We start from the raw sequence: 13,445 nt of genomic DNA on the forward strand, positions 1-13,445 counted from the left end.
ATATGTAACTGTCTATCATTTTTTCTGTACTTTTTATACTCCTGAAATCATGAGAGTGAATCCTCCAACTTTTTTCCTCTTGTTATAGCATAGAAGGATCTTTCCACTGAAAGAAAACTTAATTGCAAGATCTTATAGTGGATGTGTTTAAGGCATCTCTTTTTGCAGAACCTGACAAGAGTCCATCTCATATCAAGTAAACTAAATTCTCTCTCTCTCTCACACATGCACGCACGCACGCACACACATACACGCACGCACGCACACGCACGCATGCACACCCACACACACACAGATACACACACAGATACACACAAAGATACACACACACACACACACAGACACACACACACACACACACACACACACACACAGACAAACACACACACAGACAAACACACACACACACACACACAGACAAACACACACACACACACAGACAAACACACACACACATGAACACAGACAAACACACACACACACACACACAGACAAACACACACACACACACACAGACAAACACACACACACACACAGACAGATACACACACACACACACAGACAGATACACACACACACACACACACACACAGACAGATACACACACACACACACACACACACACACACACACACACACACACACACACACACACACACACACACACACACACACACACACACACACACACACACAGATACACACACACACACACACACACAGATACACACACACACACACACACACACATACAAAACACTCACATACACACACACATACACACACACAGATACACACACACAGATACACACACACACACACACACACACACACACACACACACACACACACACACACACACACACACACACACACACACACACACACACACACACACACACACACACACACACACACACACACACACACACACACACACACACACACACACACACACAAACAAACACTCACACTCACACACACAGACAAACACAGACATGCACTCGCACTCGCACTCGCACTCACACATACAGACAAACACAGACATGCACTCGCACTCGCACTCACACACAGACACACACACTCGCACTCACACTCACACACAGCCACACGCACTCGCACTCACACACAGACACACGCACAAACTCAGTTACACTGAAACTTTCAATGGTCTGCATAGTGAAAGTTTAAGTCTATAAGTAACTCAACAATAAAATGGACCTCAATAACATGAACAAAAGCTGACCTCACATTACAGTGGAAATAAATAATCCATACAGATTATCATAGTCATTACTTGTTTCAAGTGTTTGTTGAATAGATTTAAAAATATAAAACAATACTTTTCTGTATCCCATATTAAGGATTTCCAAACATGGGAATTACACTTACGCAGTCCTAGTACGTGGTAAGTTATTAACCCATTAACGACGGGACGTATTTTCATCTACTCCAGCTTACGCTGTGAAGATAACCATGTGATATTTCATGCTGGGGTGGTTTCTCACTGCGCAGGACCACACTTAACCTCTCAGAGTGTCTTTCACCCACCTTATTCTTAAGCCACGTCCACACGGTCGAACAGTGCCTGGCAGGGCAAAGTCTGCAGACTATACCCGCGTAGGTGTCCACACAGCTGTCTGTGGTGGTTGGAGGGCAGTCGGACGCCAGCAGTTGTGAGTGAGTGGTTCATTATGGTACGATCACTATGGTTCGCGCCATAGTTTGAAAGAAGATAGCACTGTATTCTATCATATGCACTAGTACTCGGTGTGGACATGGTGTACGAATAAAGTGGTAATCAGTGGATCTGCCTGCACCTTACCTCGTGTGTTTGGCAGTGACGAAAGACCTCGATCCACTGCCCTCTATTGGCGCCGGGAGCGGACAGTTTGATGGTTTGCCCGCTGAAACTGCTCGTACAAGGGCAAAGCCTTTGTGCCCGACGGGCACTGCTTGACCGTGTGGACGTGGCTTTATGGTTTTCATGAATGCATCTACTATGTAAAGGCACATAAAAATGTTGCCATGTTCAGAGGGGTTATTTTAGTCAAAAAACATGGTACAGTAATACCTTTCTAGGAAAGTGGAAGCAATCTCTTAAGTGGGGCATCAAAAAACATGTTTTATACTTTTTTTTTCCCAAAACAAAAAGAATATGAATAATCATCAATGTACATATGTTTATGTACATCTACCTCGTGATGTGAGGTGACATGATACCACAAGTGTTTGGCAAATTATGAGTCGTATTGCATTAGTAATTTTTTACTTTACTTTATTTCTTGGCCAACCACATTTGATTTTACAATAGTTCTTCGACTCGGATCCTTTTATTCAACCAATTAAGAAACAGAAATTAGCATGTTTTGTGACATCATTTTTTTTTTTTTTTTTTAACTTATATCTTATTTTATGACACTCAAACACCTAAAGTAAAGTAACAGTCTAAGAAATTATGTAAAATTATTATATTTAAGAACAATCTGGCAATCTTTTGCTGATGTTTCAGCATGTCACAGCTACCCCTCCCGGAACTCAGCAAGAAAATGCACGACATCTCAGGATGTCACCCAGGTCTAGGAATATTTTTCAACCATGATAGGACGTCAACTAGTGTGAATGGGTTAAATCATGATGCTCCATAACATATAAAATACATATCAGATGTGTAAATAGATTGCAGTCAATCAGTGGAATGAAGATTACTGGAAAATCTAAAAAGAGCATTTGTAACCTTGACATTGAACATTATATGTTGTTGTCAACTTGTTAAAGAATGCAAGTATCGTCCCATCCATCTAATTTGAACTCAATCCATATATTGCAATCCAATTAATGAAAGCTATACAAATTGTTCATATTGTATATTGAGTTTGTGATTGGTGGAATGTTAAAATATATTGTGATATTTATACTTATTTATATACTTTTTTAATCCTTGAATTTTAAAATGATCTCAACCTCAACATTTGTTATAATTTCATTGTTCAAAGCAAATAAGTTAAGCAAAGTCAGCAGGCATCTTTATCACTGAAAGCACTTTCAATTAAATTTGAGACTTCTTTTACCTCTCATGATCTTTGATGCATTTCACTTCATTACAATGCGGTCTTGTCAGGATTATTCCTGCTGATTGTTTAGGTAAGTTTTATGGTAATGATGTAACTCTTTAGCTGCATCACAGGCTCCTAAGTAACCAAATGTCATGTTGGTTATTATTTAATATACTGTGTGTTAGGCTAATTGATTCATTTCAAGTACTTCAGCAAAATCATGAAGACATTAAAAAAGGTTCTAGAAAAAGTCAAGAATCTAAGATTTTATTAAGCAATCACATTTCAAAATATGCCAACTTGTTTCCTCTGAACTTCAAATATTAAATATTTGCACCTCTAGTTGCAATACCTACCAGCAATCTTCCTGGCAAAATACATGCTAAGAGAAAACTTTTTTTTAAGTAAAATTTGGTAAATAATATGGTAAGAAACATCAGAACAATTCAATTAATATAATCAACCCAAACATTATGTTAAAAGATATCTGACAAATATATGCCTCCATAATTATTATACTCACATACATTCAAACTATTGTGCATTCTGCAGTTAAAGAAATTGAAATACTTGTTCCACAATCTTTTTCATATATACTTGTTAATTTGTAAAAAAATACAAAAATTCTTGGTCCCACAGGAGGCTACAAATCACAAGACAACCGCTCTGCTTGAATCATGACCTTGTTGATGAGGAATGAGTTATCCTCTTAAGTTTACAGGTCATCCAACTGGAAGGAAAGAAATAGATATATTTATTGTAATAAGTTGCATATAACTATATGGAATATCTTTCATGTGAATTATATTGAATAAGATTAAATTCAAGGAAAGTGGAGAAAGAAAAAGGCAGAATAACAAAAATCATTAATTATATGAGGAGAATGAAGCATGGAAAAGTAAAAGTAAAAGTTAAAAAAAAAAAATCATGAGAAAGGATCATAAAGTATAAAACAAACTAAATAAAAATAAATATATTAAAAGATATTGCATAATACTAACCAGATCTTCCATGTCATCATTGGCCTCTTGTTTGGGGACTGATGCCTCCATCTGGTCCTCCACCTTCCAGAAAGCCTCGACTTCCTCTGCACTGACACTACTTCTCATATTTTCATTACTTGAGATCAAACCGTAGTTACCTGAAACCAGAACACAAGTGTCAAAACAGTCTCCAATATAACTTCCTTTGGCATCTTGTATCTCATTATATTTACACGACTGATAACATCTTCGTAAAACTTGACTAACCTTCTTTGACGCGACTCCAAAATTCATTCAATGACCTTGTTGTTACCGTGTCCTTCATAGCAGTAATAAACTTGTTATACACTGCAGGATCTATACCACAGGACTCACGACGGAAGTTCTCCAAGCAGTCCAAGATTTTGGTGGTGATAGCAACAGTAGCAGCACCACCACCACCAATGCTGTTTAGCAGTTGCATAATCACATCTCCAAGCTGACTGCAAACTGCAATATACTTCTGTTTTCATTTTCATTCTCTGAGAGGCAACACTTGCTAACTATACTGATCCTTTGGTATTTGCAATAAAATGCATCAAATTTAAAAACAAAATAATTAACTGCCAATCTTCTGCTCAAAACTCTATTCTAAATGTGTAAATATTTCAACATGCAATAGATGAAGATATCATGTTTCAGAAATTGTACCAGCATTATATATATATATATATATATATATATATATATATATAATATATATATATATATATATAGATATATATATATATATAGAGAATATAGAGAGAGAGAGAGAGAGAGAGAGAGAGAGAGAGAGAGAGAGAGAGAGAGAGAGAGAGAGAGAGAGAGAGAGAGAGAGAGAGAGAGAGAGAGAGAGAGAGAGAGAGAGAAGAGAAAAAGAGAGAAAAGAGAAAGAGAGAGAGAGAGAGAGAGAGAGAGAGAGAGAGAGAGAGAGAGAGAGAGAGAGAGAGAGAGAGAGAGAGAGAGAGAGAGAGAGAAAGAGAAAGAGAGAGAGAGAGAGAAGAGAGAAAGAAAGAAAGAAAGAAAGAAAGAAAGAAAGAAAGAAAGAAAGAAAGAAAGAAAGAAAGAAAGAAAGAGAAAGAGAAAGAGAAAGAGAAAGAGAAAGAGAAAGAGAGAGAGAGAGAGAGAGAGAGAGACACACAATTCTTGGTAACAATTGTATTTAAGTACTTAAGTAACATTATACTTACCATAGCACAATAAAAAAAAAAAATAATAATAATTTGTCATTTCTGATAAAACAACAAAAATACTTACTGAGGTTGAAGTTCGGAGCTTCCCCACCAAGAAGAGCCATAAAGTCCTGAACAGGTGTAGTTGAAGTCACCTTTGTCACCTGGGGCCGAGTCAGGTCACCTGCACTTATGCTATCATCACCATCTAACTTTATTTTCTTGCTGCTCTGATCATCACTGCTGTTCAGAAAAAAATAGGAACAAATTAATACTTACCACATTGAGAATGGGGGATAAATTTGCATACTCAGGCTCCAGGATGGGTTTTATTTCAAAGCGAGGCAGCTTCATGCAACATATCTTGACTTTTCCCACTCTCTACTAGTCACTCATTGTAGAATTAGAGCCATTTATGTGTTTTATCTTTTGTTTATTTTACTGTATTTAGAGACATATCTGTCATATCACAAAGGCTCTATCAATTCTGCAGTTGACTAAAATTGTAGTTTAGGGACCATATCAGCTCATTTTTTTCTTTATACTCATTGTGATCGAAGTATTGCTGTTTTAACCCATTAGCACTTATGACGTGCTGACATGCTTTGTGGTTTTTGGTCACGGCCGGTGCTCAGGGTGAGCAAGTGGACAGCTCAGGCTCGCGGCTAGTGCGCCCGAGAATCCCGAGGCGTTAGGCTTGTGTTCAAAAACCCCAGCATTCTGACCATTCAGAGCCGGAATCGCCCTCCGTGAATGGGTTAAGGGAGGACAAAAGGCAACTTTATTTTTTCGTATTTGTGTGCTGTCATGAACGAATAAGAAACACATAACCATCCACTATTAAGATAACACGAAGAGGTAGAGAAGAAGAAGGAAACTTATGCATATGACTGAGTGCCACAGTACAAGGCATCCTTATTGGCACAGGGGCACATTGTAGACATTGGGCACAGTTTTAGTCGCCTTCCTCTTCTAATTCCGCCTGCATGTCCTTCATCTGCATCTATAAAGACAGTGCTTGCTAGAGACCATAGATGAGTGCCAGTCAAGGCTCTTTTTCCTGCTGGTGCTAGAAGAAAGTGGTGCCATCTAGGTTTTGGATGTTAGGTGATACCCATTTTGCTTAATATTACAGCAGTTATAATAATTATGACTGCAACTGTCATCATCACTCACTCATTCGTCATAGCACAATAAAATAATACTGATCCAAAATCCCCAAATGTCATGACGCCTATTGTCAGGCCAGAGCTCCTGAGTCATGTATAACAAAAAAAAACACAAAAAAAAACACGTCATCTGTTATTAACAGGTTAACCCATTCATGACGAGGCTTATAAATGTGTAATGCTGCTCCAGCTGGCTAGATAACAGAAGCACGTAGTGACTAAGCGCAAGACCTCTCCCTGTGTAATGCCGCACTGTGCCTCTTAGAGCTCTTTCCACCAGCCCCATTGAACATGGTGATAATTTGAGGTTTTTGTATTTGTTTACATTATTTTCACAAGTGAATAAAAATATGTCTATACAGATGGAACTCTGATGATTATGTGCATATGTAAAGATGTAAAGCATACATATTGAGATCTTAACGTTCTAGGACGTTACCTGGGGAGAGCGAGATATTACACTATTGTGATAACATTAACGGGTTAAACCATGAGCCGGTTGACGTTACACGTGTGGGGTCAGCGAGAGCTATGAGGGGAAGCACGCTAGGCTTGTGGCCGAGAATCTCCACATATCAACCGGCGACCATGCAAAACCGGATGGGTTAAAGAATAGTAATTCTGAAATTTCATTGTGTAAGACCTTATCTTTTAGGGGGTTGCGGATGAAGGATGTGCAGGCAGAATGAGAGAAGGAAGGTAACTCAAACCATGCCCAGTGTTTACAATGTGCATCTGTGTCACTATGGATGATTTCTACTGTGGCACTCACAGTCATAAGCATAGGGTTCTTTCCTCTTCCCTACCTCTTCATGTTATCTTCATTGTGAATGGTTATATTTTTCTTATTCATTCATGATAATACACAAATCCAAATATATAAAGTTGCCTTTTGTCCTCCCACAAAACAACCATACTGCAATCACACTGAGTGTAAAGAAAATAGTGAGCTGCTATGGACCCTATACTACAATTGAGTGATCTTGTGGTGCATCCTAGCAGGGAACTGCTAAGGCATAAAACAATGGTTGCAGAGCAGGTCGGTGCCCTGCAGCGACATAGAGAGGAAGCGAGAACCTCCCTCTCAGCCAGCTGGTACTCAGATGCCACAGGTCATGAGTCGCTGATACTCTCTCCTAGAATATCAAGGTGTGCTGAAGTCAGTCTGCACAGACTGAGAATAGGCTACCCTTGTGCGTGGCAAATCATTCCCACTATTGAGCAAGATGAGCGACGCTGTGAGCATTGTGGTGCGCCGGACACCAAATTAGAGCACTACCTGATGGAGTGCGAGCACACTCACTCCCTCAGGCAGGGCTAGAGACGACAGCCACCGGGCTGGATAGACGGCTATGCCTGTCACTTGCCCCCTGGCAACTGGAGTGCCTATAGGCAATCTGACCGCCATGATAAGAGTTCAGTTATGATCAGATGAGTCAGCACTATAGCTATTAGAGACCGGGCTACCCCATCCACACAGCCCAGGCGAAGCGACCTCTTCGCAAATCTCTCTGAACTGAGCTGAATTGAATTCAGCGATGATGATCAGATAAGATTAGATAAGATGAGTCAGCACTCATAGCTGACTGAGGCCAGGCCGCCTCGTGCATATAGCCCGGGCGAAGCGACGTCTTTGCAAATCTGTCTGAACTGAACTAAACTGCAATTTTAGTCAACTGCAGCATTGAAAGAACCTGTGATATGATACATATAAGTCTCTCAATACAATAAAACATATAAAAAATTCAAACACTCATTGTTTTACAGAGTGAATGAAAAAGAGTGGGAAGAGTCAAGGTATAGTTTTGTTAGCATGCTTGTTTAGTTAACAGCCTTATTCAATGAACATTATTTGAATATCATTGAAGCACTAATACATTCATGGCATTTGCCAGTTGGGAACACTTATAACCAGATGGATTATACTGCAACTGCAGAGGCAACCATAATGATATTGGTGCATCTACTAATAAAAAACATCCCCACTAATCAGATACAATGCAAACCTCGCATCAATTGATACTTACACAGAAAAAAACAGAAACATCAAGTGATGGAAAGTAGTCAAAAAGATTATTTTGTTTATTCAATTCATATCCCTTAACCCATTGACACTGGATGATGTGATAGCACATCATGGGAATATTTTGTTCCTGCCAGATGATATCTTATCACATTATGATCTCTCCCTTAAAACATACATTTTACATTGTTACTTAGGTATATTACTCAAATGAGTTCCATTTGTATAGACACATTTTTCTTCACTTGTGAAAATCAAATAAATTAATACAAAAATCTATTATAAACCTTTTGAATCAGGTGGGTGAAAAGTGCTCTGACAGGCGCATCACATGGGAGAGATCTCACATTTGTTATCTAGCCAGTGGGAGCAGCATTAGGAAAATATAAACCTGGCATGAATGGTTTAAGATTGGGATTGGCATATTAGTGATGCTGTAAAAACTTCAGTGTTTGGGGAAGTCTGCTTCACAAGTTCTTTCATTCTAAACAAATCTGTGTCAAAGAAAGAATTTTCTAACTACCAACTATAGCACTAACCAGCCCTGTCAGCAAAGTTCAGCTGAAAATTCTGTTACAAGAATGAGGAGGAGTCATCTGATGAATAGGCAGGTTATCATAAAGTCATGAAACTGCTGAACCAGATTTTCCATGTCATATAGTCAAGCTAAGGTAAGCATGATGTGGAAGGCATGTAAGTAAACTGAGGTATGCAGATAATACACTGACTGAGAAATCACTTGCTTTAACCATAACAATTGTGAAGAAAATTAAACTTGCAAGAAAAAATGAACAACTAAACTGAATATGAAGATGATAAAGTTACAATATCAATGCAGGAGTAGTGCTTGTTGATGAGGAGTATTGAAGGGGTAGAAAAGATCAAAGTCCTCAATTTAAAATATGCATAGGGAGATGAAAGATAAACAGAGAGCGAGAAAAGACAGTTCAGTTCAGTTCAGACAGATTTGCGAAAACGTCGCTTCGCCCTGACTATATGTACAAGGCGGCCCAGCCTCTGTCAGCTATGAGTGCTGACTCATCTTATCTAATCTTATCTGAAAAAAACAGATGAACAAGTAAAAACACATATACACTTATATGCACATACAATTTTTTGCTTAAAATTGCCTTTCTCTATCCTCTGCTTCATCTACATTCTATGGTATTCATACCTTGCAAACAAGTCTGCCTTATCCTTTGTCTTCTTGACAATTCTCTTGGTAGGGAAAGCAGCCTGAAGTGCAGGTACTACTCTATCTCGGCCTTTGTGCACACTCTCCGGAGGCTTCAGGATGTTCTGCATATAGGAAAGGGAAGTGACTTTGTAATAAATTTTCAATTAAGTATGACATTAAAACCAATCAACAATCCATCAAATTTGTAACTACATCATAATTAATACAAACAAAAGTCAAAGCAGTTGAAAAAATTAAATCAAGAGCCTCTCAACTATCAATATTACAGCGCACATAATGAGTATTTTGATCTTGGAAGGCTCCTGTGGTGCCATTCATGAAATTTTGTGTTCTGTTTAGGTGCAGCTCTATGAAAGTATACATGCTTGAGGAATTCATTCAACAGATTAATTGAATTTTCATATTCTTGGAGAGTATTTCAACACCCTGGGTTAATCCTTAATCCTTCTTTTTACATAAAGAATCTTTTCACCTCACTTTCTTCTTTACAAATATTGTACAATGTTGAACTTCAAATATTGTACTTTTTTTTATTTGTTCTATATTTTCATCTTCCCTCACTCATTCACAAATGTTTAGGTTCTGCTTCACATTTAACCCAATGATGCCTGGTATTCTTCCAAGGTGGCTGGTCTGCTATCTGGGAAACATTTCCAGAGGGTATTCCCTCCTTTCAGGATCATTTTACATAGCGTAAATGCATGTCATATCTCACAAGCAATATCACCACTCTAAACATCGTGTCTGAAAGACTATTGGCATGAATGGGTAATACAAGATTTGAGAGATTACTTTTATTATCTTCATTGCACCAGCTTTTGGAATTTGAAACTTATAGTAGTAAATACTCCATATTTTCCGATCATGAGGATTAAACATGAAGAAAACAAAATAACATAGGTTTTTGGGGTGACAAAAATATACTTTCATTATTCTTTATATGTGATAGGCCAAAAATTACACCATACACTTCTAATACTTTTACATCATGTTTTGTAGAAAAAGATTTAGCAGTTCAGGGTGGAAACTAAAAAGGATGTTTACAATGGTATGTACCACTTAAATTATCTAGAGCACTCTTTTAACCCATTAACTATTTCCACAGAGTGGAGGTCTAGCACCCCGGGCTATTTGTACACAGGCAGCAACTAGCTGTTACAACAGAAACCTACTAATATTGTCAATAATAATGAATATCATTAATATTATGATTATACTAAACTAATGACATTCAAATCTCATGCCACATATTCACATAATGGCAAGATTATGATTATACAACACTAATAAAATAGCTTACTATATGATTCACCATAAACAAAGGTACAATCAGAAATACTCTGATTTTTTACATGGTTTATCTTGTCATGGAATGTATATGGCCATTTAGCATTTGGGCTCACTTTGCTATGGCATGTATAGATGTAATCCAGTGCCAAAGGGTTAATGCTATTCACATGGGGTTTGATGTCATTTTGTGTTTATGGCAACCCATCTCTCATATGCAATCATAATGGGTTCAGGTTTCAACTTGTGATCTAGTTTTGACTCACATTTACTCTGATTTTTGCTGGACTTCAGCAGTCAAATGCAAAAAATAAATAATAGTAATAATAATAATATCAATTATAATAATAATAATAATAACAATATTAATAAAAATAATGATGGTAATAATAATAATCATCAATAACAATGATAATGATAATAATAACAATAATGATAATAAAATCAACAAAAATAATAACAGAAATAAATAAATCTATAAAGTTCTTTACTTTGAGTCTCCTTCCATCTAGGACTGAGAACAGAGGAACTCACCAGAACGTGATCAGCAGGTGGAGGAAGTGGATCGTGAGGATGGATGGCCCGATGGGTCAGAACATTATAATAATGCTGCAACTGAGGGTTCAAAACTGTACTTGGTTCTAGTTCCTCATCATCACTGAAATCAAACAGACTCTTAAGGATGTGTGAATGAATGTATGCATATATGATATGTGTAGATTTATGTACAGAACGGTTGAATATCACTGATGCCCGCAGAAAAGTCGTTACATAAAATACTAACCATACTTACTAAATCTGTATCATTAGTCTCAGTAACTAGTTAGTACCATGTACACTTCAATAACCCTATTTCTTAAAAATTGTGTTCTCCTGAACACTACTTCGTTATTCAATCCTGAAATTCAATAATAATCATGAGTGACAGATAGCATAAGTACATGGCAAAACTATACTCACTCATCATGACCACTCAAATCCATGTTAGATATAAGGTCATCCATTGCTTGTTTTTCTTTCTCTGTCAACTTCTCTGTCAGCCGTTGCAAACTTGGAAATGTGAACAGTCTGATGTCTTCTTGAAATGGAAGTGGGATCCAAATGAAGCACTGCAAATAATGATATAAATAAGACCAGGCAAGCAATATCATTCTTTAAACCTATTCACACCAGGGAATATAGTTGTGTAATGCCGCTCCCGCCAGCTAGATAACAAATGCATGTAGTGACTAAGCGTGAGATCTCTCCTGGCATGATGCCGCGCTGTACCTCTGTGAGCGCTTTTCACCTGCCCGCTTCAATGGGGTGATAATTGGAGGTTTATGTATTTGTTTACATATTTTCACAAGTGAATAAAAATGTGTCTATAAAAATGTGATTATGTGCATACCTACGCTTTGTAGGAGAGATACAATGTTATAGGATGTGGAAATATATAAAAAATAGAAATATTCTTTCTTTATTGTCATTTTAGCCTGCTTTACTTATTATTTACATCTTATTACAGAAAGTCATAGGCAAAAACTGGGTAACTTTTTTGATGGGCCACTGCACTATCTATTTAACCCTTTCCCGACAGTGCACGCGATACGCAAAAACCCCTATGCCGGGCGATTGCAATATTGCATTGTAATCGTCACACCGGCATCGGGAATTTAGCTTTGTCACACGAGTGTGACGCACCGTCGTCATTGAGTTAATATATGATAGTTCAATATATTTTTTTCCAGTGTGCAATATCAAGCTCTTGAAATATAAAATATTAATGTATGCCTTGGTGAATTAAGAAGAACCAAGCCTTAATATTATGGCAAGTATAGTAATTATGACTGCAATTGTCAACATAATTCACCCATTACTCATAGGACAATAAAGTAACACAGTGATTCAAAATCCCCAAGTGTCATGACGCCCATTGTCAGGCCAGAGCTCCTGTGTCATGTATGACGAAAATACACGTTACAACGGGTTAATTGTGAAAGATTGGGCAGAGGATTTGCACATCTAAGTGATTACAACTCAATAACACTGACCTCATACTTCTTTGTGACCTCTGGGAAGAGCGCTCCCATCACTGGATTGGAATTTTTGTTGTAGATCCTCCTTGTGATGGCCACCATGTCTAGCTCTACCAATGCCTGGATGAGGGCTGACAAAGCTACAGCTGCCGTCTGTGATATAAAATACAATTCTGTCAAATGCACAAGGAAAGTTTGTATAAAACTAATTAGATATATCAGAGTTACATATTAAGTGTATTAACATTTCCAAAAATACAAAAGGGTGACCCAAAAATTAACAAAAATTATGATATTTTCTTTCAATCTTTAATTGGGCTTCACAACTTGAAATTCTTGTCTCTTTTAAAGTATTTCCTGTTCCCTTAAAAAAAATATATATATATTACTAATACTCTGGTCTAGGTTTTATCCAAGGCCTCTAGCTTTTTCTATTTCATCTCATCAACATCAACAAAACATTTCTTTTCCTTTCAGGCATCAAAACTTGGTAGATAGGGTGAATGGGGGACTACCAC

The 13,445-nt window shown here is 37.6% G+C and overlaps 1 protein-coding gene across 2 annotated transcripts in view; it reads right to left on the reverse strand.

The window, feature by feature from the left end:
* Window positions 1-3,314: 3,314 nt before the first annotated feature.
* The window catches only part of LOC122262570 (DNA repair protein Ku80), a 21,845-nt gene continuing 11,714 nt past the window's right edge, over window positions 3,315-13,445 (reverse strand). Inside the window, exons 10-17 of one of the 2 annotated variants that reach the window (XM_043030591.2) lie at window positions 12,943-13,080; window positions 11,870-12,018; window positions 11,444-11,567; window positions 9,599-9,723; window positions 5,318-5,472; window positions 4,307-4,528; window positions 4,058-4,197; window positions 3,315-3,786 (exon numbers count right to left, since the gene is read on the reverse strand). In XM_043030591.2, the coding sequence (XP_042886525.2) occupies window positions 3,772-3,786; window positions 4,058-4,197; window positions 4,307-4,528; window positions 5,318-5,472; window positions 9,599-9,723; window positions 11,444-11,567; window positions 11,870-12,018; window positions 12,943-13,080 (1,068 nt within the window). In that variant the 3' untranslated portion in view covers window positions 3,315-3,771. Of the gene's footprint in view, window positions 3,787-4,057; window positions 4,198-4,306; window positions 4,529-5,317; window positions 5,476-9,598; window positions 9,724-11,443; window positions 11,568-11,869; window positions 12,019-12,942; window positions 13,081-13,445 lie in introns of both variants that reach the window. The other variant, XM_043030590.2, reaches the window with a different exon arrangement.

Source organism: Penaeus japonicus, unplaced genomic scaffold (genome assembly GCF_977035675.1).
Source record: "Penaeus japonicus unplaced genomic scaffold, GWHDUDI00000001_assembly GWHDUDI00000012, whole genome shotgun sequence".
NCBI classification, from domain to species: Eukaryota; Metazoa; Arthropoda; class Malacostraca; order Decapoda; family Penaeidae; genus Penaeus; species Penaeus japonicus.